General features: G+C 41.3%; 2 protein-coding genes across 7 annotated transcripts in view; one reads left to right on the top strand and one right to left on the bottom strand.

Moving 5' to 3' along the window:
* Positions 1 to 18,324, bottom strand: part of NDFIP1 (Nedd4 family interacting protein 1) — a 48,693-nt gene extending 30,369 nt beyond the window's left edge. The window contains exons 1-2 of one of the 2 annotated variants that reach the window (XM_067566709.1): positions 18,129 to 18,324; positions 11,335 to 11,400 (exon numbers count right to left, since the gene is read on the bottom strand). In XM_067566709.1, the coding sequence (XP_067422810.1) occupies positions 11,335 to 11,376 (42 nt within the window). In that variant the 5' untranslated portion in view covers positions 11,377 to 11,400; positions 18,129 to 18,324. Of the gene's footprint in view, positions 1 to 11,334; positions 11,401 to 13,176; positions 13,216 to 18,128 lie in introns of those variants that run through there. The other variant, XM_067566708.1, reaches the window with a different exon arrangement.
* GNPDA1 (glucosamine-6-phosphate deaminase 1) lies at positions 17,654 to 27,870 on the top strand. Of its 5 annotated transcripts, none has more exons than XM_067566701.1 (7): positions 17,654 to 17,771; positions 20,787 to 20,916; positions 21,987 to 22,088; positions 23,468 to 23,650; positions 24,784 to 24,968; positions 25,868 to 26,042; positions 26,660 to 27,870. In XM_067566701.1, the coding sequence occupies exons 2-7, from the start codon at positions 20,793 to 20,795 to the stop codon at positions 26,755 to 26,757; spliced, it is 867 nt and encodes a 288-aa protein (XP_067422802.1). In that variant the 5' UTR covers positions 17,654 to 17,771; positions 20,787 to 20,792; the 3' UTR covers positions 26,758 to 27,870. The 5 variants fall into 5 exon arrangements, with proteins under 5 accessions (XP_067422802.1, XP_067422805.1, XP_067422804.1 ...); XM_067566703.1 differs by having other exon boundaries at positions 17,666 to 17,732; XM_067566702.1 differs by lacking the exon at positions 17,654 to 17,771 and adding an exon at positions 17,891 to 18,070.
* Positions 27,871 to 27,923: the final 53 nt, after the last annotated feature.

Raw genomic sequence — 27,923 nt, 5'->3', positions numbered from 1 at the left:
TAACTCTGCACAGTCTGCTTTGGACTTAAATATCTTGAGTAGTTTTGTATCATCTCCAAATTTTGCCACCTCACTGTTTAGCCCTTTTTCCAGATCATTTATGAATATGTTGAACAGTACAGACCCATGGAGGACACCACTATGTACCTCGCTCCATTCTGAAAACTGACTATTTATTCCTACTCTTTGTTTCCTTTCCTTTAACCAGTTGTTGATCCGGGAGACGACCTTCCCTCTTATCCCATGACTGCTTACTTTGCTTAAGAGTCTTTGGTGACGGACCTTGTCAAAGGTTTTCTGAAAATCTAAGTACACTATATCCACTGGATCGCCCTTGTCCACATGCTTGTTGACTCCCCTAAAAGAATTCTAGTAGAGTGGTGAGGCATGATTTCCCTTTACAAAAACCATGTTGACTCTTCCCCCAACAAATTATGTTCATCTGTGTGTATCACATCCCTGCCGCCTCTCCTGTGTCACTTCTTTCCTGAGGCTGGAAACCATCCCTCACACCTGCTTTCAGCGATTATTCAGCTCAATATTAATTGAGTTTTATAGGTACAAATGGTAACATAGGGGCATTCCCAGTTTCCCACCTTCTGCAAGAACCAAGCACTTTCCTAATGGCCAGTTTTATGGACCCTGTTCTCCCCTTTTGAAATTGGTGCCATGTGCTGTCTGACACTCCTGTGTCATGTCATGCTATTGCCATACGAGCGATGGATCCTACAAACCCATTGCAAGCCTTAGCATTCCCCATCTTTTTCACAACTGACTGACCACTACTTTACTAATTGGGACTAGATAAATTAATCCCTATTAAATCATATTTAGGCTGATGCTGTCCTGATTAACCAGTGCTCATTACCATTCACTACAGCTGCTTGGAGAAAAGAACCATATCTTTTCATATCTTTGTACAGTAATTATCACAATGGGAATTCAATCCTGATAGGGGCAGCTACGTAGAATAATAAATAATAATAATTAATAGTATCACTATTAATATTAGCAAAATATTTGTTTAGGAGCTGTCCTTGTCACAGCCTGGTCCAGTCCTGCCTGCCTGCCTGCCAAACAGACAGCTGTTGTGAGGGATAGAATTGCTGAATCCCACATGCTGCTATGCTCTCTGGGGATCTGGGTAGTGATTGATTGCTGTTCCTAGCTCTTGGTTTCCTTGGCATACTCCCCAGAAGCAGACCCCTATCTGCCACCCTTTTCCGTAAGAGGGACCTTACAGTCCAGCCACCTAGACCTGGAACCTCAGCCCTCCTAAGCCCTCAACTTGCTTCAATATCTTCCCCACAAAGTCCACCTGCCATGTGAGCTCTGATTTTCATAGTTTCACCCTTCAGGGACAGTGTGGCAGTAAAGCAAGGTACACAGGCTTAGCAAAAGAACGTACGTCTACACTATGGAGACTAAACCAACATAGCCCTGTAGTGTAGATACAATCTACACTGACAGAAGGGGTTTTTCTGTCAGTGAAGGATCACCTCCTCCCTGAACAAAGTTAGCTATGTCAAAAGAAGCTGTCTTCTTTATAGCTGTCTATATAGGTCAGGCTGTGTTTTTTACACACATAACATAGCTATGCATATATAACTTTTCAGTGTAGACCAGACCATGCATTTTAATCTTAAAAAGTACAGGAGAGTTATCAATCCATGGAAACCAACAAACTCCAGAATGTCCCCTCTCCTCCAGTCTGATCTCATTGACGGGACGGATCACTTGGTGATTACCTGTTCTGTTCATTCCCTCTGAAGCAGCTGGCATTGGTCACTGTCGGAAGACAGGATACTGGGCTAAATAGACCATTGGTCTGACCCAGTATGGCTGTTATGTTCATCCTTTTTGTGAGGGGTTTGGAGCAAGTCATTTAGGGTAGCAAAGTCCCTCCTGCCTCCACTCCCTCCAGCTGAGTCTTCAGTTTCTGGCAGTAAGATAGCGTTTTTGGCTTTAGAAAGCAGCTACTTTTTAAAACAGTCTCTGCTACCCCTTGGTCAGATGGACAAGCAGAGAAACTGCAGTTTTCCCCTCACATTTTTAGATGGGGGAATTCTGTGAAGAGAGTCCATTCATAATCAATGGCCTTTCTGGTAGCAAACCCATTGTTACACTGGAGTAAACCATTCAGTGTTGATGGCCCTTGATTATTCTGTCACAGCTTTCCAGACACAGGCCTGGATTACACTTAAAATTTAGGTTAACATAGCTGGCACTCAGGGGTGTAAAAGACCCACACCCCTGAGTGCCATAACTATGTTGACCTAACGCCTGGTATAGACAGTACTAGGTCAGCCTAGCTACCATTGCTCAAGGAGGTCGTGTTCCTACAGCCATGGAAAACCCCTATCCATCACTGCTGGCTGTATCTACATTATGGGGGTATGCTGGCATAGCTTCAGTACCATAGCTATGCTGCTATCATCCCCATAATGTAGACATGACCATAGCCTCTGCCCCAGGTGTCAAGTTTCTATTGCAAAATGAGTGCTTAAAGCCATACTAAAGATTACTTTTGAAACAGAGATTAGAATACAACAGGAGTTCATAAAACAAAAATGGAATTCATAAGGTGACACAAGCATAGTCCCCAAACTGTCATAGTCCTGTTACAGCAACTCCCAATTCATTGGTTATGTAGACTACACTGTATTCACATTTTTCATGTATACATAGCATCTTTCACACCTTTGAAAATATGGACTGGATTCTGCAAGCTGGTCTCAGTGGGAGTGAGTGCACCCAGCACCACACAAGATCAGATTGTACACGCAGAAAGCACCATTGAACTACAGAGATCACTAGGGTGGAGAGAAGCAGCTGGCTGACACACAGAATGCAGTACAAAGCTAGGTGAAAGGGGAAATGTGTACAGTAACACCAAACGTATACTTACAAAATGCATTGTGGACTCTAACATAATCACAGAGCAGACAAAGTAATGAGTTTGAAAGCTCTTATCTGAAAAATCAACATGAAATTTCACTTATCCACTCGGAAGATGTCAAATTATATTCGGGTGTTGAGCACTTATACCTCCCATTGACTTCACCTGGAGATTTTAGACACCAGAGCTGTGTTGTTGCAAACAGTGCTAATGTCATGCATGTTATGAAACACTGAGGCCATGTCTACACTTACAAGCTTACAGCAGCCCAGTTATACCGATACAGGTGGGTGGCTGTAAGAACACTCGGGTAGCTGCATTATGCCGATGGAAAACAGCTTTCCCGTTGACATAATAAAACCAGTTCAATGAGCGGTGGTAGCAATGTTGATGGGAGAGCGTCTCACTGACATAGCGCTGTGCACACGAGTGCTTATACCAGCAAAACTTATGTCACTCAGCGGAGTGGTTTTTTCAAACTCCTAAGTGACAAAAGTTTTGCTGACATAAGTACTAGTGTAGACATGGCCAAGGATATAAGCTTTCAGTATAAAACCCTGCATAGAAAGCATTAAAAGGACCCCATGCAGTAACTGAACCCAGATGGTCATTAAGGGGACTGTGTGAATTAAAGCACTCGCTGTCTTGATAAGCAAAGCATTTTGTAGTTCATTTGGGCTGCAGAGCAGCTGCACAAAAAGACAGTTAATGGCCAGACTCATTTGTTGAGACCATGTGGTTCTGGGGTGAGAGTAGTTTTAGAGTAGGGTACTTGCCAGGTAAAAAACCTGGGGGGTTTAAGCAGAAGCAGTGAATAGTGTGTTTAAACAGGCAGAGTCCAGTAGGGTCAGTGTAATAGCTGCTTCTTGGTGACAAGGCAGTGGTACCTTAGGCCTTGTTTACCACAGTTTGATTATTGTTTTAGCGATATCTGTTCCTAAACTGATGCAGTTAAAATAATACAACCCCTTGTCAGATATGTTGGCAGCACACCAGTACTGATACACAGCACATATGGACATTATTATTTCAAGCTGTGTATCAGAGCAATAGGCAGACAAGAGGCATGCAGCACACTGCACTACAGTAGAGGCAAAGAGGAAATGTTGGCCAATTCTTTCAGAAATTGCCATAAGATCTCTGATGTCCACACAGAGCAGATGGGATCTCAGATTCAAAATCTCACCTAAAAACCCATGCATAGGAAACCATATGGAGTTATAGGCTTATGCTAAAGACTTTTTTTCAATGGTGTAGCTGTACCAGTTACATCCTGTTTTATACTGGTGCAGCACATCTATTCTTAGGGTTTGTACCAGTGTGAGTGGCCTGGTGCAAAAATCACTAATATAGACGAGACATAAATGTGTCTACTTGGGAAGGATGAAGGTCTGAATCAACCTTACTGGAATCCAAATTTGTGGATCCAGAGAGTTGAGAGATTTTAAATCTGAGGTTTAGTCCCCAGAGCCACCCATTTAGTCTTAAGTAAGTATTTTATAGAAATTATTTTTGAGTGAGGTGACCAATTCCTATCCCGCTGCTATTGTTCCCCAGTTCCCCCTCTCTGCTGGAGTTAAAAATACTTTGCACTTATATATTGCTTTTTATCCATAGATATCCAATGATATTTACTCCATCCTATGTGAGTAAATATCAATATTCCCATTTTATAGGGGGGGACTGAGGCAAAAAGCCCTTAGGTGACATGACTAAGATCACAAAATGAGTCTGTAGCAGAGCCAGAAATGGAACATGGGTTTCCTGACTCTGGGTCCTATACAGTAGCTGAAAGGCCCCATGAACTGGGGGAGCCCACATGTTCTGTGGCTTCACTTTTCCAAAACACTCACACTTTGCATTAGGAGATTTTATTGGGTATTGTCTCATGATGACATGCATGGATTTACTTGTGCATCAACATGAGATTATGCTCCTAAGTATAGCCTTATCCACAAATTAGCTGCAAAGTGATTGACATCTAAAAGACCAAAACCAGAAGCAGCCCTTCTCCAAAAACAAAGTTGGAAAGTGTCTTGAAAAATTATGAAGAATCTGCCGAGTACAAGGCATCCTTTGATGGAAAGACACATGACACCTGCCATCTAATGAAGGGTTTCTTAGACCAAGATTACTACACAAAGAGTAATTAACTCTTCTCCCAGCTGCTTTCTGTTTTCTCTTTTTATTTCTGTTTGTTTATTTTACTACCTTCCTAGATAACTAGATTGCTGATGAAGGATAATGTTGTAGTTAGAGTATATCAGTGGGTGTGAGGTGTCCAAGGTTCCATTCCTGACTGTGCACCGATTTCCCATTTGGCTTTACGCAAATCACTTTACCTCTCCATGTCTGTGCCTCGGTTTTCTATTTTGTAAAATGTCCTGTGCTATAATGGGAGTGATGAGTTTAAATTCATTAATGTTTGAAGACAGCTTTTAGATCCTTGAATGAAAGTATTCCAGAACTGTATCATGCTGAGGCATCTAAAATCATAATAGAGTCTTTAAACATGCATTTTATTAATATATATGTCTAAACAACAAAAGGCTTTACTTTTTTTGTTTGTAAGTAATTAACTATTGAAATCTGGAAAGCAAATAATCTAATATACAGAAAATTTTAAAGGGAGGGATATTTAAACTAAGGCTTGTAACTACTCATTGGAGGAACATATGAATGGCCAAATTAGTGAATTAATATGACATTGGTGACATACATCAAATGTAAGACTTGATTTCTAATAATTATGAAGAAACTACCTTTTTACTGAGACATGGCCCTCTCTAGAAAGAAGCCAAAACTATATGTTCATATGTCCTACAGCCCAGGTTATATATACAATCCTAGAGTTTGATTAGTCCTGAAACTCTTTCATTTTGTAGCTCAACCCCATGCAAATATAGTGCATACAGTGAGCAGAGAAAAGCTGAAAATGACTATTACTTCACTGTTCATTATTAGAGGAAGCAACTAAATAACCAACATTTTCGCAATGTTGAGTCAAGGAAGGGAAAAACCTCATTATGGGTCTAATCCAAAGCCCACCAAAGTCAACTGGAACTCTCCTCTGCAACGGTGCTAATTAGATAGCTGGGCCAAATCCACAAAGAAGCTTAGGCATCGCAGCACCTAACTTTTAGGTGCCTAGAAAAATCACAGGAACAATACTGCAACTCCCAAAACCTGAGTTAGATGCCTAGGCTCTCCCCATAGGTGTCTTAGAGTGAGATCCACAAAACCTAGGTGGGGAGCTGCGTAAGCTAGTCAATGGAAGATGCCAACAACAGGGGAGTGCGCTAAGCCTTGCCCCTCTCTCAGAGACAGGCACTTATCTCCTCTTAGGAACCCCTCTCCTGAACTGGTTGATGGTACTTTTAATGCCTTCCAGCATAACAACACCCCTGCTCATTCTCCTGACAGAGTTTAACATATTGACACTCTATGACTTCCTTCCAAAACAGAAAGAAGAGTGGTGCAGGGAAGGATGGGGGTGTACACAGAAACCTTGGCATGGGACGGGAAGGATGGGGCTCTGCTATGGAGGTGTGGAGTACACACAGAGCCTCTGCCATGGAAGAGAGAATGGGGGACCTAGGAATGGGGGTTACATAGAATCTCTGGTGGGGGAGGGAGATTGGGGAAAACTTGTATGGGCCAAGAGGAGGCATACAGAACTCCTGGCAGTGGGGGAAGGGAGAATAGAGGTGCACGCAGGACCACTAGCATAAGGGAAGCATGAGGAACCTTGGTTGAGGAGGAGCAAATGGAACGGGCACAAAAAACCCTTGGCAGGGAAAGACTGAAAGGAGTTGCAATAGGTCCCTGAAATAAGAGGGGGATGGAAGGATGGAAGGAGCTTCTGGTGTGTGCAAAAAGCTCAGCCGACAGAAGCTACAAAATGTGCAACCTCCTAATATAAAATATAATATAATATATAATTTTGTGGTAAAATAGTCACTGCCTCTTTTCTCCCTATTTCCCTATTTATCTGCAAAACAGACTAAAATAAATATAACAAATGGATGTTCTTTTCAAAGAACACTATGGCAAAAGGTCTTTGGTACCGTAATAACCACAGCAAATAGAATAACCAAAGAGAAATTGTACATAGTTGTTCCTTACATCGTATGTGTGGCGCTACTTAAAAGAAAAAGGGAGTAAATAATACTTCATTTGGTGTTAACATTAGGAGGTAGAGATAAAAATTCAGAAATGATGTTTTCCAGCTGCTCATTAAGGACTTCACAAAATTCCAAAGATGGCTAAATTATTGATACCTCTCTGAACTGTTCTGATATTGTAGAGGCTGATTCCCTTATTCCCACTCCTTCTGACTTCGCACTTATCTTATAACAACCTTCTGATTAGACCTGAAAAGATTAGGTGTGAATCAGTAAATTCTGGCTACTATCAGTTTCTCCCAAAAAATAATGAGGAATTTTTTCCTATCAACAGAATGTAAACAGAGGAAAATAGAAAAGCTTAAAGTAGGTCTCACTTGTAGCCAACCTCTACACACTCTTTGGCTGTCAAGTCTGTCTGGTAATCAATTCATATAAAATTAATATTAGGAAATATTTATAATAATTGTCATTACAAATTTCTGTTACTATAAGGTCTCAGCTTCTTTGAGTCAATACAATTTAATATCTAATTTTTGTTTTAACTTTTTGCTAGTGCAAAAATATGAGTCAGTACAATAAAATATCAACATATTCTGATCCTGAGGTGGTGTAAACTGGTGTAGCTCCACTGGATTTGGATCTCATTGAATCTTTCTGTTCCTGCCCACACTTGCTGCAGTAAAAAAGAAACAGAAGAGACCACAATGCCACTCATTTAGGCACAAATCCCAATTGTTTCACCATGGCATGGCCTGACACCTCTCTATGGCCTAGTGTACACTACAAAGTTAGGTCGACAATGGCTCCCACTGTAGATTTTTCCATCTCCACAATGATTTCCCACTGATATGGATATCCGCAGATATCTGCAATTTGCAAGGCTCTACTGATCAGTAGAAAATAGACATTGCAAGCTTCCATGGTGCGATCACCACTTCCTTCTCAACTGTCAGTGCAGCTCATTCTGGTGCTCCCCAGAATGGCAGAGACTGCTATGGACCTGCTTGAGCATTTTTTTGATTAGGCTTCTGTTCTATTCTGCACATAGTTGCAATTTTCATTGATTGTAAATTGTACTGATAAAAGGTGCTCTGTCATTTCTGGAGTGCCCAGTTTGCTGCAGAGAGGAATAATCACACCGCTGAGGTGTTAGCAAGCACACATCTCCTACCCTCCTCCTTCCTGACTGGGCTACTCACAGCTGTGCATTGTTAACCCAGGCACACAATTATGGCCCTACAAGTCATGGAATATTGTGGAGGAGGGGAGATAAGTATACCAGTGGCACCCAGATGGCATGGAGGGAGGTATTATGAGCATGTTCCTACTCCCATTGAAGTCAGTTGCAGAACGAACTCTCACTGATTGGGCCCTGTGCCTTTACAAGGCCTAATGACTGTAATGATTCTTCAGGGTGCTGGGAGAGTTTGCTAAGCAGCAGCTTTTGGTATCCCTTAGTAACTCCCTCTAGTGCAGTTTGTTGACATTTGTTGAACACAGTCATGACCATTCCTTGCTCCACCAAGACAAGCCTGGCACTGATGGTAACATCAGCCAACTTTTCCTTTTGCTGTCAAGAGTACAGCTGCCTCTTGATTAGATGAGTAAGAGCATTCACCCAGGCTCAGCTACTATTTAGCTTGATGAGAACAAGACACTCAGGCCTAGTATAAACACAGTTTTTGTACTGGTATAACTTCTAGAGTTGTGATTTTTTTTTAAACAGATTATAGACCAGGTCTACACTACCAAGTTTTGTTGGCATAGCTCTGTTGGTTAGGTGTGAAAACACCACACACCATAACTGACATAGCTTTGCTGGCAAAACCTCCAGTAGACGCAGCTATGCTGACAGAGTGCTTTTATTGGCATACCGGCAAAGCATTTGTAGTATAGACAAGGCCTCAGTTACAGCACTACAACCCTAGTTTGGATGCAGTTATATTATTATAAAGGTGCCTTATACCAGAATAGATTATTCGCCTTTCCATATGGGACTAGCTATACTGGTATAAAGCAAAAACAACAAGAGTCCTGTAGCACCTTAAAGACTAACAAATTTCTGTGGGCATAAGCTTTCGGGGGCTGCAACCCACTTCATCAGATGCATGAAATGGAAATCACAGATAGGAGGTATATATAAATATCCAAGGGTAAGAAACATAACAATGGGGAGGGCAAGTGCTAACAAGGTCAATTCAGTTAGGGTAGATGAGGCATATTCACAACCCTTGATTAGAAGGGAGAATGTGTGAACAGTGACAATTACTTCTTGTAATGAGATAACCATTCCAAGTCCCTATTCAGTCCCAGTCTGATTGTGTCAAGTTTGCATATGAGTTCCAGCTCTGCAGTTTCTCACTGAAGTCTGTTTTTGAAGTTTTTTTGTTGAAGTATGGCAACTTTCAAGTCAGCTACAGAGTTGTTTGCTCCCCACAATCTGCTAGTTGTGAGAAGAAAAATGAGCTTGTACAGGTACCATGGAGCTGTTTAACATTTGACAATAGCCAGCTATAAATAAGAAAACATTGAAATGTGTAAATAATCATAACTTGCACATGGACTGCACATTGTATACACTCAGCTGTTCATTACACAGACCTGAAAGGTATCACACATAATATGGAGTCACACATAGTACACAGAGCACGGAAGCTCTCATAACTGATGCCTGGGGCTCTTGGATTTTTTTCCCTCCTGCTTTGGGGTTTTATTTCTGATTTGCTTTTATCAAAGCCCTTGGCCACTGTGCCTTTGAACAGTGAGACTATCAAAGTGTCTTTTGAACAGAAAGTAAAAAGGGCCTGATCATTAAAGTTTTATGGCATTTTTGTGAGATGTGGGGAGTTAATCCAGGTGTCCTGGGCAAATTCTACTTTGTGTACTATGAAGTAGGTCCACTCAGTCTCTTCTTGCTGATTGGTTGGATATTGTGGGATCAATCCTCAGATGCAGCAATGTTCCACTTAGTGCATCTGAGGTGGCAAAGGGCCATTGGAACAGAAGAATATGCTGCAGACACCGAAATGTCTGGGCAAATTCCATGTAGAAGGCTTTGAACCTACAGTGTTCTAATCACAGCAGAGTGGGCAACCTAGCTGCTTCCACCCAAACCCCTAAAGTGCCAGTGCTGGGAGAGGCTAGTGCTGTCTATCTCATGATCAATTCTTATGCAGTCTGTGTCTTCAGTATTTGCTTTTTAGAAAACTCAGAGACCTGACCGCGTTACCATAGTAACAGCATGAGATGTGAGCTCTGATGAGGGTTATCTGCAGTCTAGATATTCTTGTGTATTGTTGCAAGGGAACTATTCAGCATTCTGTCTTTGCACACCAGAAGTTTCATCTGTGTTTCAGTAATTGAAACATTTATTTAATACAGATTCCAACAAGTAACACTGGTATTGATAGGTAGATTTACCAGAGTTTCCTTCAGATGAAAATATGAGAGAAGAGGAACCAGAGATCAAGGCTCTTTCTTTCTGACCCTGTGGACCAGAACCGGTCAGAGTTTAAAACTATCACTGGTCCCTCTGACAAGCAATGTTTGCTGGCACTAGTCTATAATTGAATATCAAGTTACAGCTCTCGGATCAGTGTTTCATTCCCCGGGGATTAACAGAAGTGGTAATCCCTAACCTATGAAGTCTCTTGAGATCAACAGTTATATTAAAATGATGTAACTCTCACAAGACAAAAGATAACAAGCATCATCACACAGGGCCATTGATACAGATGGATTTATTGGCCATTATATTTTCATCTCATTGGTGGGGGGGAGCATGTGAGGGAAGTCCAGAAGCCCATGCTATCACTGCCCTTGCCCATGATGTACCCACTATGTGGACACACACAGCTCTTCAGGCTTTGGCTCCTTTAGCCAACACCATACTCATTTAAATATTTAAATTTTTTAAATAAATAAAAAGAAAACTACACAAGCAAGATCCCAGGAGAAACTGTGATAAGGTACAAAGGTGCTCCTTAAAGCCCAAAATGTAATGGGTTACAAGGAGAGCCCAGGTTCTCTGTCTATCACATGGGGAAGCTAGGGTGGGACTATAAAAGCACAGAGGAAGCTGTTGCAGGGTCATTAGCTAGGGATGCTATGTCTTTTCCCCCCTATGATCTCACTTGCTGAAAGCTGGAAAGGCCTCTTTCTGGTGCTTGTTGCCCAGTGTTCTGAGTTGCTTTGCTCTTGTTTCTTTAAACTTTGCTGTGTGAAAACCAGCCTTGAGGAAGGGGACTTGAGTTGTGCTATAATTTGGGGTGTCTTGCAGTGCTTCCTTCAACCAAACATAAAGCAAACCTTTAGCAAACTGATTCTGGGCCCCATAGTCCTGTGTTCCATTCCTCTTGATCTCAGTTTCTCTATCTGTGAAAGAAAGAAGAGAGATTGGATAGCATGAGTGGGCTGCACCATTGTGTTAAAGACTGGTGGGGAAAAAATTGATCCATTTCATATAACTTAGTTGGCTCTAGGGAGTACAGCCCTCAGAAGGGCAAAGTTTGATCATTTCTGATGTACACTGTGGCTAGGCTCTTGGAAATGCAGGCAAGGGAGATATGGTTGTTTGGGGTAATGTTTTAGCTGACATCCTGTTCATTTATGAACCACATGAAAGGACTAAAATAACCTTAATGGGGAGGGGAAAAGAACAGTTACAAATTGAAACTGGAGAGGAAATTTAGTTCCCCAGGGTCTAACTTTTTGCTTCTGAGATCTGGCATCTGCCTAATGAAAAAGCATTACATCCAACATAAAGCACCAACTCTGTGCAGACACAGGATGCATTACTTCATCACAAGGAGAGGGGAAGCAGAGAACTGAGGCTGGTATGAGGTGGCCCATTGGCACAACATCCATTTCTGCTAATACTGTATGTTACCTCAGGAAGGGGAGGTACGTGTGCTGAAGAAGCTGAATCAGCCCAGAGCCTGCTTCCTTTTCAACCTTTGGCTATCTACCTACCTACAGAAATTATACCACTCACCTCATCGTGGTATCTGATCATCCATCAATGATGAAATCCCAGTTAATAATAATAAATAATTCCTAGCACTTGCAGTATGTTTGTCCAATAGATTCCAAGGCACTTTATGGTGACTAACAATTTGTCTCCATTCCATAGATGGAGCAAGGAGGCCAAGAGAGACTGATTTGCCCAAGGTCAGGCAGCTAGGTATGCTGTTTGGATGTTCAGTGATCTAATTTCCCCTTCCCTGCCCAACTAGAAATCCTCTTCCTTTATCTTCTTCCTCTTTCTCCCCTGTTCCTGTGATAAAGTGAAGCTGGAGAAGTGAGTTTTAGGTTTGGTTTGGAAAGAGGCAAGACTTGTGGACAATCTGGCCCAGATCCTCAAAGGTATTTAGATGCTTAATTCCCATTGACTTCAATGGGACTTAAGTGCCTAAGTGCCTTTGTGGATTGCACCCTTGGAGATCCTATGAAAGCCTGAAGAGTTTATAATGATTAGGGAGCAGGACAAAACCCCAGAAAAAGAGCCTAATCTGAAGCAAGTCACTGCAAAATGCTTTTAAGGGAAGGATTTAGAGAAAGTGTATTTGAGAGAGTGAGAGAAGGTGGTTTGTTTCTACCCCAACTGAGACACTTCTTCTGTCTTTGCTTCACAAAAACTTGGTTGCTGAGATACCACCTACAAAACCAAACAGCTGGGTCAAACAGACCACTATAATGAAATGCACCTTCTAATAGGAAGAAAAAAAAAAGAGGAAAAATTAAGGTTTGTTGGCCTTTTAATGGTACGAGGGAAATGTACCATTAATTCCAAAGATACTTATTTATTTCTTAATACATTTTAAATGGTTTTCTGAAGAGAAATGCACTCAGACAAATCATTTTATTTAGAGATTAGTTATCTGAATGCACTTTTAACAGACCAAGTACTTTAATTATAGGAAGTATTTAAACTAAAATTACTACTATTTTAAGTATTGATCCTGTGAAAAGTTCAATGTGATAATTCATGAGTAGAATTAAGCATGTGTATAAATATTTGCAGAAGTGGGGCTTATTATTATTTAAGTTGTACATCCAATTCTTCTTCCATAGCAACTGCCTCACAACAGAGGATAGGTATTTTTAAATCAATTTTAGAAATACTTTTATAATCAATTGCAATGGGCTTACCCCTATAGAATTCCTTCTCTTCCTGATTTTTCCAGTCAAAGATCCTGCAATGTACAAGATTTTATGAGTAGCTTTAAAAAATACACCAGACATTTTTACACTGATAAGGTAGATAAGGAATTACAGAAGTGTCAGGTTAACTGCATGAAAGATTTCATTTTCATTGCTGTGGTTTAGGTTGTGACAGAACTTTTGCAATAAATGTAGCTTTTCATGGATTGGATACTCACTGCTGAAAATTTTACTCCAAACTTAAACTTGTCACAATACATCTTATCACAAAAATTAAACTTGTGAAAGACAGAAGGTGAGAATTCAGAGTGATGATCTGGACATGCCCTCAATTCTTACCAGTTCAAAATGCTACTATTGCATTTCAGTAGAAGGAAGCTACTAAATTCTGAGATGGAAGTGGAAGAAACATTGTTATTCTTCAAATGCCATTATTGTAAAATGTATAAGCCACGAGGGGGAGAGGAGGTAAGGGGGAGTGTTTTTGAAATCTCAAGACTCTGCAGTGGGTGTGTTGAAATCTATTGTAAAGGAAAGATTTTCAAAGGACAGAGATAAGTCTCTTAAAAACTGGGACAGTTGAATAAATGACCTCTTGTGTGGATATTTAAACAAATGAAAATGTAACTATAGAAACTAAGTAGCAACATGATTTCATGTCCGTCTAAAGTAAAAGTGACCTTTTTTTCCTTTTTAGGAAAGAATGGTTTATTATTATTATTATTATTATTAAAGCCAATTTGATGTCAACAGGGAATTTTTGGTACAAATAAAGATTTACTCTACACTTCCATGTCAACTTCCATCCAAGATTTTCAAAGAACATTACAAACATGTAATTAAGTATCGAAACACTCCATATTGAGTATTAAAGGAATGAAATGGAATCACACTTTACCAACCCATGAAAGGCAATCATCTCTAGGGAAGAACACAGCAGTTGTTGAACAAAATATAGCAATGCTACAAGGCAACAAAAGAAGAAAGAAAGAATATCATAGTCCTTTGAAACTGCAGGATGAATTCAGATAGAGAAACTCACTCAGTAAAAGTCTGTCTAGGATACCAAGGTTAATACTACTCTTACAAAAATTTCACATGGGCGTTAATGACCAGAAATGAGCAGGACCTTGGTTTTATACCTTATCTGAAAGATGGCAGCTCCAATAGTGCAGTGCCTCTTAGTAACATGTTAGAACCAGTGCTGACTCAGAGGGAAGAGCATAACCTATGGAATAACTAAGGTCTTTTCTACACTACAGCAGCACAGCTACAGTGCTACACCTGCTACAGTGACAGAAGACTTTTTTTCCATCACTGTAGTAAATTCACTCCCTTGAAAGGAAGAATTCTTCTGTTGACTTAGTGGTATTTATAGTAAGGCTTAGGTCATGTTAACTACGTTTCTCAAGGGTGTGAATTTTATTGTTCGGACATAACTAAATCGAGTTAAATTTTAGGCCTGGTCTACACTTGCTGTGAAATTCGGTGGCAGTCGACAGGAGATATGCAAGCTATGTAGAGTAGCTTGCGTAACTCCCGTCGACTTCCTAAATTCCAAAAAGCGCAGTGTCCCCACTACACTGCACTGACGGGAAATGCCTTTCCATCGACACAGCATTACTCTTTTTCTAGGGGTGGATTTATTCGGTCAACTTCTGGATCGATTGAGTGGGTCTCCACTTCTGCTCAATCAATCTTGGAGAGTTGATCTGGTTGTGCCAAATTTGCTACCATCAGTTTAGACACTGCCTGAGATCCTGATCCTGCAAAAACTTGAATACTTTGTGCACTGTGAATGGTCCCATTGACTGGCAGGATCTGGCCCAATTGCTGCTTCCTGCAGCACCTGTAGGTATCCCATCTAAGCACTGACTATTGTCCCATCATGTCTAAAGTTAGATCCTACTCTGCACCAAACCCATATAAGAGCCTTAGACTATGAGCTCTTAGGACAGAGAATATCATATCTTTTCATTCACCCTATAAAGCACTGAGCATATATTTGGCATCATATGAATAATAAGCAATAATAGTGACCCAACCTGACCCTGCTTATCTTGAGAGGTCTAATAGGATCACAACACAAGGCAGCAGAGCTTTGGCATACTACTTGCAACTATTCTTACAATGTGTCCTGTCAACCTTGGCATAGTCATTTATATCATTGATATAATCCTCTTCTGAATACAAAATAGAAACTATTAAACTTAAAGCACAGATCAGAATTAAGATGGTTTTTCACATATAGACAACACTCCTTCTTACCCAGCGACTCACTTTCTGACATATACATCTACAAACTAATTGAACTATTTATCATACAAACTGGGAAAGAAGAACTAAAAGGAAAATGTTGCTGTTATACCTATTTTTAAATACATAGGAGGTGTTCAGATACTACCATGGCCCCTGGAGTTCACCTTGCAAGATTGAGGTCCATATACATATCTAGTTAGATTAGCTAGCTCCACTGGGATAGATTTTTATAAAATAGTATTATTGTGGTTTTACCTTATCTAGTATTATCAACCCCAAGCATTCAACTCATGGGTCAGGCCCTCCAAAATCATGAGACTGGCTTTAAAAAACTAATACAGTTAAAAAATAAAAAAAAGATTGGGTTAAATTTATTCATTGTCTAGTTTCTGAGCCTTTAGAGTGCATTTGGGTCACATTTTCAAGCTTTTCTCTGCAACTATGAGGGCTATTGGATTATTTAAGGAATAACCAAATATGGCAGGATTTAAAATATAATCCAGATTATTGATAATGTTTTACTTTATCAACTCTCTCCTAAGAGATCCTTACATTTCTAAGAACATAAGAATGGCCATATTAGGTCAGACCAATGGTCCATCTAGCCCAATATCCTGTATTCCAACAGTGGCCAATGCCAAATGCTTCAAAGGAAAAGAACAGAACACAACAATCATCAGTGATCCATCTTCTGTCATCCAGTTCCAACATCTGGCAGTCCGAGGCTAAGGAACACTTAAAGCATGGGGTTGCATCTGTGATCATTTTAGCTAATAGCAATTGATGGACCTATCCGCCATGAATTTATCTAATTCTTTTTTTAATCCAGTTATAGTTTTGGCCTTCAGAACATCCCCTGGTAACAAATTCTACAGGTTGACTGTGCGTTGTGTGAAGTACTTCCTTTTGTTTGTTTTAATCCTGCTGCCTATTAATTTCATTGGGTGACCCCTAGTTTTTGTGTTATGTGAAGAGGTAAATAATACTTATTCTTCACACCACTCATGATTTTATAGACCTTTATCTATCCCCCCTTAGTTGTCTCTTTTCCAAGCTGAATAGTTCCAGTCTTTTTAATCTTTCCTCATATGGACGCTGTTCCATACTCTCATTCATTTGTGTTGTTCTTGTAGATGCCTTTTCCATTTCTAAAATATCTTTTTTGAGATGGGGTGACCAGAACTGCACACAGTATTCAAGGTATGGGCAAACCATGGATTAAACAGTAGCATTATGATATTTACATCTTATTATCGATCCCTTTCTTAATGTCTTCTAACATTGTTAGCTTTTTTGACCGCTGCTGCCCATTGAGTGGATATTTTCAAAGAACTAGCCACGACTCCAAGATGTTTTTTGAGAAGTAACAGCTAATTTAGACTCTATCATTTTGTATGTATAGTTGAGATTGTTTTCCAATGCGCATTACTTTACATTTATCAACATTGAATCTCCTCTGCCTTTTTGTTGCCCAGTCACCATTTGTGAATCCCTTTATAACGCTTCACAGTCTGCTTTGAATTTACTTTGTGATTTTGTATCATCTGCAAAATGTGTCACCTCATGCCATTTTCCAGATTATTTATTACTATGTTAAATATTCATGTATTATATTAACATGAACATTAATTTACTTATAATGAATAATTATTAATATTAACTTTCCTAGGGTAACCTGCTATTTACTTCTCTCCATTCTAAAAACTGACCATTTATTCCTACCCTGTTTTCTATTTTTTAACCTATTATTGATTCATGAGACAAGGTTCCCTCTTATCCCATGACTGCTTACTTTGCTTAAGAAGGACCTGGTCAAAAACCTTTCTAAAAGTCCAGGTACACTATAACCACTGGATCAGCCTTGTCCACATGTTGGTTCACCCCCCTCAAAGAATTCTAATGGATTCTGTTAAAAGATTGGTCTTGGCCACTTTAAATAGACAGCTGCCCATTGACAAATGCGGTGTTTTAGGAGCTGGAAGGAAGCAAACCAGGATTATGTTGTCCAAGCACAAAGCTCCCAAGGGAACCCAGACCTAGGCGGCTCGTTAACCGGAACTGTTTTTGGCACCAAATCTGACCAGGGCTCAGCTTGTTGCACCAGCTCTCCAGTGCCTGCGCTGCGTGCATACGACCGGCCAAAGAAAGGGAAGCGCTCGGCTGAGGGTGGGGATGCGGTGCATAAAGTCCGCGCCGCTGCTGACTCAGCGCCTCCACCACCAACGTGACTCGCCTCCAGTCATATGACGAGGGGCCGCGGCTAAGTTGGGGGCGCAGACTTGCAGGTGGGCGCAGCAGCAGGCGGCGGCGGCGCGTGCGGACAGGTAAGTGGGTTGCGTCGCCGCCCCTCCGGCTGGCCGCGCTCCCCGGGCGCTGAGGGGCTTGGCTGCGCGGCGGCAGGAGGCGCTAGTGCGCGCGCGGCGCGGGGCTGCTGCGCGGAGATCCCGCGGGGAGAGCGCAGGGCCGCGAGTTCGAGCCCGCAGCCGCTCCCTCCAGGTTAAAATGGCGGCTGGCTTCTCTGTGTGGGAAGGGCTTCAGAATGGATTCCCCTGGGGAGGCCGCCGCTCCCCAGCTTTGCGAGGTCGCAGTGGGAGCGTTGCTGCACCCATGCTGCCCATGAGCGGTAAAGGCCACCCCGGGGGACAGCGCTTTGCCTGCCGCGCCGGGGGGATGTTGCTCACCCTTCTGCCGGCAGGGCCGGGGCTGCTCCGCCGCTGGCCGGGGACTCCGGAGCTCTGGCTCCCATCCCCCACTTCTTTCAGCTGGAGCGACCGTGGGCAGGTGCTGGCTGGGCCGCCCGGCCCTGGCACGTCAGGCGAGGGACTGACCTGGCCGGCCTGAGGCGCTGGCGGGGTTGTTGGTAGCTGCTGGTGGCGGGGAATGGCCCTGCCCTGAGCTCAGGCCCTGCCCTGAGCTCAGCCCCTGCGTAGTGCCCGGAGCCCCCCGCCAGTTCATTCCGGGCTGCTGCCAACAGGCTTGTGTTTGTTTTGAAAGGCCCCACGCTGCCTCCCTCCCCACCCCTTCCTCTGCCCCCCCGAGCGGGACTAAAGCCTCTCACGGAGCCCTGCCACTTCGGTTGTTTCCCCTCAGAGCCGTCGTCTAGCCCCAGCCTGGGGGGGGCCCTGCCAGCTCTCTGCGCTCTACTTGCCTAGGTGGGGTGCCTGAGGAGGGCCTGTGCCCCCGACCTCATAAAACAGCTGCCCCCTTCCCAGCAATAATGCTCCCTGGGGTGACGTCTTTCTTAGGCTTTGTCTCCTTGGATTCTTTACTCGGGGTAACTAATGCCTGTGATCTATCCCGAGCTACAACCACAGGGAAGACCCCTTGTGACCCATCCCTGCTTAGGGTAGCCACCTGAAATGCCAGAGTCAGGGCAGGCTGCAAAAGGAGAACAGATTCTCCCAGTGCTGGTGGGTGACGCTGAGGTCAGACTTCACAACCAGCCACAAACAATGCTTCTGATTCCCCATACTGGTTATCAAGAAGCCAAAACAAAAATATACACAGCCCTCTTTACTGCATTTCAGTCTCTGGCTCCTAATCGGCCACTAGGTCCAGTAAAGAGATCAGTTATTTAAAACTCCGCTCTTTACCAAAGAGGTTTTCCTGACCCCAAAGGGTCAGCCACAGTACCAGATCAACGTAAGTTTGGATCTTATCCAAAATACCACGCTGCCAGCCGATCCTTTAGTATCTAAAACTAAAGGTTTATTATAAAAGGAAAGAAACAAACTATAAGAGAAATGTTAAAGGATTAAAGCAATCAGACACATACAGTTAACTTGAAAGTCCATATATATCAGGTTTCTAATAGAATTGTGGCATTTGCAGGCTTGTATAGTCCCTTTGGTGTATATCCAGTACCTGGATGGGTCTCAGTCCTTTGTTTCACAGCTTAAGTTCAGTTCAGTTGTAGCTGAGTTGATCTAGAGGTAGGTGAAGACTGACTGAAGACCAAAGACAAAATGGATGTGGGGCAACTGCCTTTTATGTCCTTTGGCCTTTTCCATGCTGCTTGTGGAAATTTACAGGAATAAAATGGAATCCAGAGTCACATGAGTAAGTCCTGGTGACTCATCAGGTATATCCCTGGCTTGTCCCCCTGGGCCCCTTGTACCTGTGAATTTCTTTAATGGGCCATTAAGCAGGCTAGTGCTGCAGCCATCCCATCTGGGGTTTCGTCCAGAAACATGGTATAAATTGAAATATAAATACAAACATATCCATAACTTCCATTACACATGAACATAAACATTATCATCATGCATAGCACATTATAGCCTTTCTAACGGTACCTGACATGGCATATCTTGCATGATTATGATTTTGACTGATGTTAAATAATATAATAAATGCTCCTCCTCCCCCAATCCAGCCAGCATGACACCCGTCTTTAGTTTTACTGTGAGGTAAATTAGGCAAGGTCACCCGCAGATAGGAGTTTGTCTATCTTCTGCTTAGCCCTTACTTTGGGGGAGGATGATTACCTTACACTCAGCTTCCCAAGTCTGCAGTCTGTGGGTGGGCTCAAAGGGAAGCTGCATTCCCTGTCTTACTACACCAGAGTGCCAAGATGCCAGCTTTTGTTTAACTTGGGATTGGATCCTCTCCTGCTAGCATGTGGAAAGGGAATTAGGATCTAGTGGAGCCAGGCCTGGAAGGAAACCAGGGAGTATTGCCTTCATGGCATTGTTTGCCTTCTTCCCCATCCCCTCTGGCTGATTTATGTACCATAGGATCCATTTTGGCAGGGCTCTGTACCCCTCAAAGCCCACAGCACTAGAGTAAGTTCATGCTGATCCAGTTAATGTTAACTTGCCCCTTTTTTTCCCTTTGTAAATGATAACCCTATTTGGGCATGTTCTAGGGCACTGGCTTGCAGATAACCCCTTATAGCGTGGCTTCTGCCAAAGCTATATTGCCAGGGAGCCACAGACAGACTGGGGAGGAGAGTCAATGTGAAGGGATGGGGGTCTCATCAGATTATCCTGTGCTTCCTCTGATTTGAGGAGGGGTATCCTTAGGAATCTACAGCCAGTTTCTTGGCAAGAATGATCTGGATGCTCAGTAAACCCAAGCTCTTTTCCTGCCCCTATATAGGAATAACTTGCCTAGGGAACAATCTAACAGTGGCTAATTCTTCTTGTTAGTATCTGCTATTGGCTAATAGTATTCCTTTCACAGGGCCCGAGTAACTTGATTATTGTTTAATGAATGTGCTCAGTCAGAGGTAGAGGGAGAATGTGCAGAAAAATTAGTAGTGGTATAATGAGTTCCCAATATTTATTTCAATGTAGAAAGTGAACTCTTTGATAAGCTTCTTTATTTTAAATGTTCAGGAGACAATGAAACTAATCATTCTGGAGAACTATGCACAAGCCAGTGAGTGGGCTGCAAAATACATTAGGAATCGAATCATCCAGTTTAGCCCTGGTCCGGACAAATACTTCACTCTTGGACTTCCCACAGGTAGGTTATGAAAGAGGACTCATTAAGATGCTGATGGTATCTCCTGTTTAAGCAACTATAAAGCACCCCTGACTATTCCATCAGTTGGAGCACTCAAGTGGCAGAATGTTCCACTTATGTGAAGGGAGTGTCTCCTCATGCAGTGCATCTGCTTCCATATAGACGGATGGTTCTGTTGTTACTTGGGGAGCATCAGTCTATATATTAGCCATACAGAGGCTATGATACACATTTGAGCAGTTCTGATTCTGTCCAGTTGAGGGTAGCATAGCACATGCTCAGCTGGGTTATCATAACTAGCCAGAATTGGAACTGCTCAAATGTGTGTGTCATAGCCCCTGTATGGCTAATAATGGAGAGTCTCCTTTAGTTCAAGTAGTAAGGGTCTGTAACCTTGGAGCAAGAGGAGCTGGGCTCTATACTCTTGAAGTTGCAAACTGACGTAGATTTGCTACAATATTAATTTCTTTGTTAGGATTAATTTCTTTGTTGTTGTGATCCAGCCACATTCTTGTTTTTGGGGAGGCAGCATCAGAAGTGCGAGCCACTGGACTGTCCCTCCCACGACACCATATAGGAGCTGTGTTTGGTCTCATCCAGGCTACCTGTACGATGACTCAGATAAAACGATTGTTTGGTACACATGGCTGTTTTTATTTTTGTTTTATCTTCAAAGCAGTTGTGTTCAGAAAACCTCCTGTTCTGTGAGGTAGATAAATGTTGTCTCTATTTTACACATAGGGAAGCTGAGGTCCAAAGAGGCAATGTGATACAGTGGTTGTGGTGTTTATTTGCTATACTTAATAATTTTCAGTGGGTCTCCCCATCATTAGTGAAGTTCTGCTCTGAGTAGGATTTTGAACAGATGGCAACAGTACTGAATTTGCTTAGATGGCTTCCTGTGTGTGAGCCAATATTTTCTAATTAAATAGTTCAGTCTTTCAGTAACATAAAACACTTTGAATAATTGAATTAATGATGCATAGCACTTACACAATTCAGTGTTTCACAGTTCTGTGCATACACTAATTTCACTAACTATTCTGATTTTCTTCTTGTACCTCTATTAGGAAGCACTCCTTTAGGATGTTACAAAAAGCTGATTGAGTATTGCAAGAATGGAGACTTGTCCTTCAGATATGTGAAAACCTTTAATATGGATGAATATGTAGGTGAGTCATCCTGTTTCATGACATGTTGTGGAACTGACACAATCGAGCTTTTTTTTTTTTTTTTTTTGGTCCCAAACTTTGTTTTGATGAATGAAATCAGACGTTTATGTTAATACAAAATAAATCACTTCATACCGAACACAATGTAAAATGATCCCAAAACCCAGATGGGGAGGAGAAAGACAGGAGCTTGGAATGCTGTGTAATACATATTAACAAACTGTTACTTTGTCCTCCAATTACAGAGATCACATTAGCTGTAACTCTTTTTAAAGCTGACTGATGTACTATCTGGGTATATCATTAAAGAAGTCCCACTGAAGATGCTATTAGTAGATTGTATATAACATCTCTGAATTTCCCATTTTACTCCAGCTTGCTTCTGATCAGGGAAACTGATCTCATTAATTTCTTTTTTGCTACTTTGCTGGTTTGGGTGGAGTGCTGTAGCCCTGACTGTAATTAGTGAAGGAGACAGGTACTGCTCCAGCAAGATTGCACTTTAGACTTACTGATATGTGGTCCTATTATGATGTTAGATTAGGATTGCCTTTGTTTGTGAAGTAGTGATGCAGTATTCTCTTCTCAGACTGGTGCAGAGACAAGTGAACAAATCCTCTGGTTACCTAAGTATAGATGTGCTAAATATTCATGTTAATTTGCTCTTTGGCCCTAATGCTATTGAATTCTCTTCCTGATTTGAGTGGACAGACAATTTTTTCTGTGAATAATTGTAGTCACAGACCTGTGGGTTTGGGTTATGCAATGTATAAAGGATGGCTTTATAACAATCAGGGAGTTCTTGAAAGAACTCCCTGATTGTTAGTCAGGTTAAAGTTGCTTTTCTGGTTTTGACATACTGTTAACAAACTTGGACTAACAATAATTCAGTAGAATGTTGTAGAGACAAGAAAACTTATACCTGCTGTGGATCTGCTTTTTTGGAGAACCTGTCCTGTTATATTATTGAACCTTATCCAAATAGCGAGGATAATCTGCCTCTGTGTGATCTGCTTACTGGAATTATTGAGACTATTTTTTAAACATGTGAAAGTTAAGGAAGCCCGGCTTGAAGGGCAGATGGGGATATCTGGCATTTCATTTGTAATCAAAACCCCTAATGTCTATACAAATGTATGTACAAGTTTTTATATAGGTTATTGTATCCCTCTTCCTTGCCCCCACTTGTCATTTTAGGTCCCAGTCTGTCAAGCTGTAGCATATAGGATGTGAAAGTCGATGGGGCCTTGAATTGTAAACTCTTTGAGGCAGGGATTATCTTTGTACAGTGTTCAGCACAATGAGGCCTTGGTCTTGATTGGGGTTTGCAGGTATGACTGTAATATAAACATGAAATAATAAATGTTCCTGGTCACCAGGTCTCCCAAGAGATCATCCGGAAAGTTATCATTCCTTCATGTGGAATAACTTTTTCAAGCACATTGACATCTCTGCAGAAAACACCCACATTCTGGATGGAAATGCAGCTGACCTACAGGCAGAGTGTGATGCGTTTGAGGGGAAAATCAAAGCAGCTGGAGGAATCGAACTCTTTGTTGGAGGTGAAAATCTGAAGAAATAACAAACTTGGAGAGAACACAGCCCTGTTTTTGCGTAATTCTAGTTAACTTTTCTGGGGAATTCCTTTAGTTTTTGTTTTTGTTTAAGCCACTTATTAGATTTGCAGTCAGTAAAGCCACATGTGCCTCCCCTCTCCAAGTAGTGTGTGTGCACCTGACTGTTAAGTGTCACCTCTAGCCATTCCCTTCTATGGCACTGATAGGGACAAATGCTATTCATAGGTCACTCACTTGTGGTGGTATGTGTATTTTTTCTTTGTCTTGAAGAGATGTTCAGGTTGTCCTAGTAGAAGCTCCATCCCTGCTTAAGCCTTACAATCATACTAGACCAGTGGAATATGTCTCTTGCTCAAGTAGATAGGTCTCAAAATGTGAAGAATAGTGTGGCTCCAAAATCTGTGTGCAGGGGTAAGGGATGATGGCAGAGTGATTCTGATCCACCTGGCTGTGGATGACCTCCTTAATGAGTGCTTTTTTTACATGCTTAGTTTAAAAGTTCAGCCATTCTTGAGGTGTATTTGGCCAGAGCAAGGCAGGGGTGTAACTTTTTTTCACAAGTCACATGACTAAAGGGATGCTATTCAAATTTTTTTTTTAATTTTTTTTTTTTTTTTTTGGTCTTAAATCGCCATTTCATCCAAGTTCTAGATTTGGAAGTTTCAGCCCAATAGGTGAATTCTTCAGAAAATTATCAAGTAGAAAAAATTGATGAGAAGAGATGTGCTAACCAAAACTGTGTTGCATCCTTTACAAAAGCAAGTGCTAGTGGGTAACAGCTTTAACCAGCAATAACCCCTCTGAGACAATGGTAATTTTAACATGATTTTAACCCAATCAACTTGCTTTTGGGTACTAACATCCCAATTACTTCAGATATTATTCCCCAAAATGCAAAGGAATAGTCTCTTTGGGTTTCAGTGGAAAACTTGCTATTCATTTCAAGGGAAGTAAGATCTTCATGAGCTTTAGCAAAGCTGTATGTTTTTGTATGAAAGTAATTTGCTTCCCCTGTTCTTAGGAACCTATAGCATCCTTAAAATAAGAGTGGTGTTGACTATACTTCCTATGATAAGTGTTAAGGTAGTGACCTAGTTCTTAAACTGTCTCCAACACAGGTATTGGCCCAGATGGTCATATTGCCTTCAACGAGCCCGGCTCAAGTCTAGTGTCCAGAACAAGAGTGAAGACTTTGGCTATGGATACCATATTAGCTAATGCTAGATTCTTTGATGGCGACCTCTCCAAAGTCCCCACAATGGCTCTGACAGTTGGAGTAGGCACAGTCATGGATGCTAGAGAGGTTAGAAGAAATTGTGACTTAATACAGTGCTCCAAGGAGCATCAAAAGATACTTTCTGCAGCCCAGCCCCAGGCATTATAGGGCTTCCAGAAGCGTAGTTTGGTCAACTAAACAAACAACCAAAGTATCTTCTTGTACCCTGCATAACTGCCTCATGGCTTTTCTTTTTCTGGGGCTTCTTTGATGGCAAATTTAACCATGATCCAATTAGACACACAAATTGAACGACTTATAAATGGTGACCGAGATTTGGTCCTAATAAAAGTAAAATCATACATGTGGGGAGAGAAAAAGGATTGTCTTACCAAACAGCCATACACATTACATCAAAATGATCTTATTCATCTGGCTTCCATATTAGCACATGCTGTTGTAACATTACTTTTCATATAACCATGCAATACAGTTGTATTTAGCCGGGAGGTTTTAGAATTGGGAGGCTGGGTAAGTGACATTTCCAGGGACAATCTCATGTAAGCTCACAAGGTAAGTGTGAGACCCACTGACCTTTTCTCAGAAGTATAGCAACAAATTGGGAGAGTTGCAAGGTGGTGTGGTTGAATTTATTTTTATATCTCCTGGTTCAGAACTGTTAATCACTTTCTCTAGCTGTCTAAAGTGCTCTAGTCTACTTTTGCATAAATACTAAAGGGAGAGCTCAAAGAAGCAGGTGGGTACACTTTAAAATGGCCTAGCAAGCCATAATTTTACTAACTAAAATGATACAGCCCAAGTGAACAGTACTCTGTCATGGAATGAAATGCTGCTGGGGAGGACTGAAAGTTTTCATCTTTAGATGACTAATGCATCTACTGGCTTCAAATCACACTTGGGTGTGTTCTCTTTAAATATACATTACAGAGCCTAACAGTGCAATTTGTTTTGTTTTTTAAATCCAGGTTATGATTCTAATCACAGGAGCCCATAAAGCGTTTGCTTTGTATAAAGCCATTGAGGAAGGGGTGAACCACATGTGGACGGTGTCTGCCTTTCAGCAGCATCCCAGCACTGTCTTTGTGTGTGATGAAGACGCCACATTAGAACTCAAAGTTAAAACAGTGAAATACTTTAAAGGTCAGTAACTGACCAGATCAGACCACTTTTTAATTAGCACTTCTATATTTTAAGTGCCATCCTTTAATTTAGAAAATCTTTCCAGTCAGACAAATTCTGTATTTGAAGGAGAGTCTAATAACTGAGCCCTACATTTTGTTAAAAACAAGTATGCAAAATCTCCAATGACTAGAAATCTCTTCAGGGTAACATTTAAATGTCAGTTTGTTTAAATGTTCCACTATAGTGTTATAAACCACGTGTGGGATCAGTAAATCAAAACTAGAAAATGCTATTGCTTAGAAGCCATAAATGAAATCAGTCAGGCTAGCTTAATTCTCCAAGCTGAGTGAAGTTTGTCCATCTTTCTGCATACAGTGGAAAATAAACTAGATTTTAAAAACTGTTAATCTATAGTAGTGGTAAGTGACTAAGGATTGTTTTAAAAGTCATGCTTACAATCCCTTTTACTATCAAGCTTCCAGTAATGGGGTGAAAGACTTTTCTGTATTTTTTTTTTGAGTTGTGTGGGAAGGGGGGCAGGGTAAGGATATTACTGGCCATAGCTTAATTAAAAGCAAAAATCCTCTTAATTGCACTCTACCCACACTTAATCTTTGTTTTTCTGCCTACACTAGGTTTAATGCTTGTTCATAACAAGCTTGTGGAACCCTTATACAGTATGAAGGAGACAGGAGCAGAAAGAGGCCAGTCTAAGAAACCGTACAGTGACTAGCTTCTTGAGATCTTGTGATGCTAGGCGGACTTTTGGAAACCCACTATGAGAGAGGAGGAATCCCTACACATTCTTGTACTTGTTCATAAATCAGCAAAGATGTGGTCATTTATTGTCTCCATCTTATAAGAGAGCTGAGTACATTGGCTTTAATAAATTACGAGGATGGGACCCTATGTTCGGTGAGTCTGTGAAAGGAAATAAAATCAAATGGGTAAATTTAGAATGTTACATTTGAAAGACATACATTTAGGGTTTTTCTCCCCTCCCCTAGTCCATTTATTAACCTCAGCTGAACTAGCTTCATGAAATTAAAGTACTAGCACCAACTAGAGGTAGCCCTTAAGTAAACTTCCTCAGAGCTCTCCCTTGCATTAATTTGTACCGTTCTAGTCTTGGGGCTTTCCTGAATGAATACATGCTGCTAATTGCACTAGTCATTGGTGTATATGCACTTCCACTAAAGCCCATATCCTGTGATGGGCTCCCTACCCTCCATCGAAGCAAAATGACAGAAAGGCTGCAACTACCTTGGCTCTTCTGTGCTCTCAGCTGAATGAAATAGCTACCACCAAATAGTTAAAACAGCAAGTGTTCCTTATCCTAACTCCTGCTACTATTTCACTTTGTGGTCAGAATTCTATAAATCCAAACCCTGTAAATTCCAGTGTATGGTAAAGAATAAGGTGCTGTCATTGGACAACAGCAAATATTTTACACCTAAGCCTAAATGTGTGGATCTGCTTTTTTCTCCTATGCTAAGTGATCTGTAGATTGTATTAGTGTAGGGCCCATGCCTCTTACCCACATATTACCCAGTTCACCTCTACCCTTCCCTCATAAATTATGTTGGTACAAGCAGGCAGACTTCTCAGACACAAACATTCAACTGTCCATGATCTTAGCTTATGTATTTAACCACCTAAATCCACTTTGATGAAACCCTCTACTGCCATTGACCTTGCTACTATCAACACTATTTGTTTTACCCTTATTACTAACAAAAGGGCTTACATCAACCTACTGTTTTTAGGTGGTGGGATGTGTATGTTTACACTAAATTCCTATTCATACTGTAACTTTCCACATTAAATGCAGTATTTTTTATGAAAATGCACTGTCATGTTGACTGTTTTTATCCATTAACTCAAAGTTCTACTAAATTA

This window comes from Emydura macquarii, unplaced genomic scaffold, assembly GCF_026122565.2.
Source record: "Emydura macquarii macquarii isolate MOO-44397 ecotype Brisbane River unplaced genomic scaffold, CSIRO-AGI_Emac_v2 contig_2768, whole genome shotgun sequence".
In the NCBI taxonomy this organism is placed as follows: domain Eukaryota; kingdom Metazoa; phylum Chordata; order Testudines; family Chelidae; genus Emydura; species Emydura macquarii.
Note: the sequence above shows the minus strand (reverse complement) of the source record. Positions and strands in the feature narration are given on the sequence as shown.

Bases quoted from the DNA above. Each gene is read 5' to 3' on its own strand.
- GNPDA1 (XM_067566701.1), top strand. From the start codon at position 20,793: ATGAAACTAATCATTCTGGAGAACTATGCACAAGCCAGTGAGTGGGCT. The intron at 24,969-25,867 runs GTTAGAAGAAAT...TTTTAAATCCAG, and splicing joins CAGTCATGGATGCTAGAGAG to GTTATGATTCTAATCACAGG. The intron at 26,043-26,659 runs GTCAGTAACTGA...TGCCTACACTAG, and splicing joins AACAGTGAAATACTTTAAAG to GTTTAATGCTTGTTCATAAC.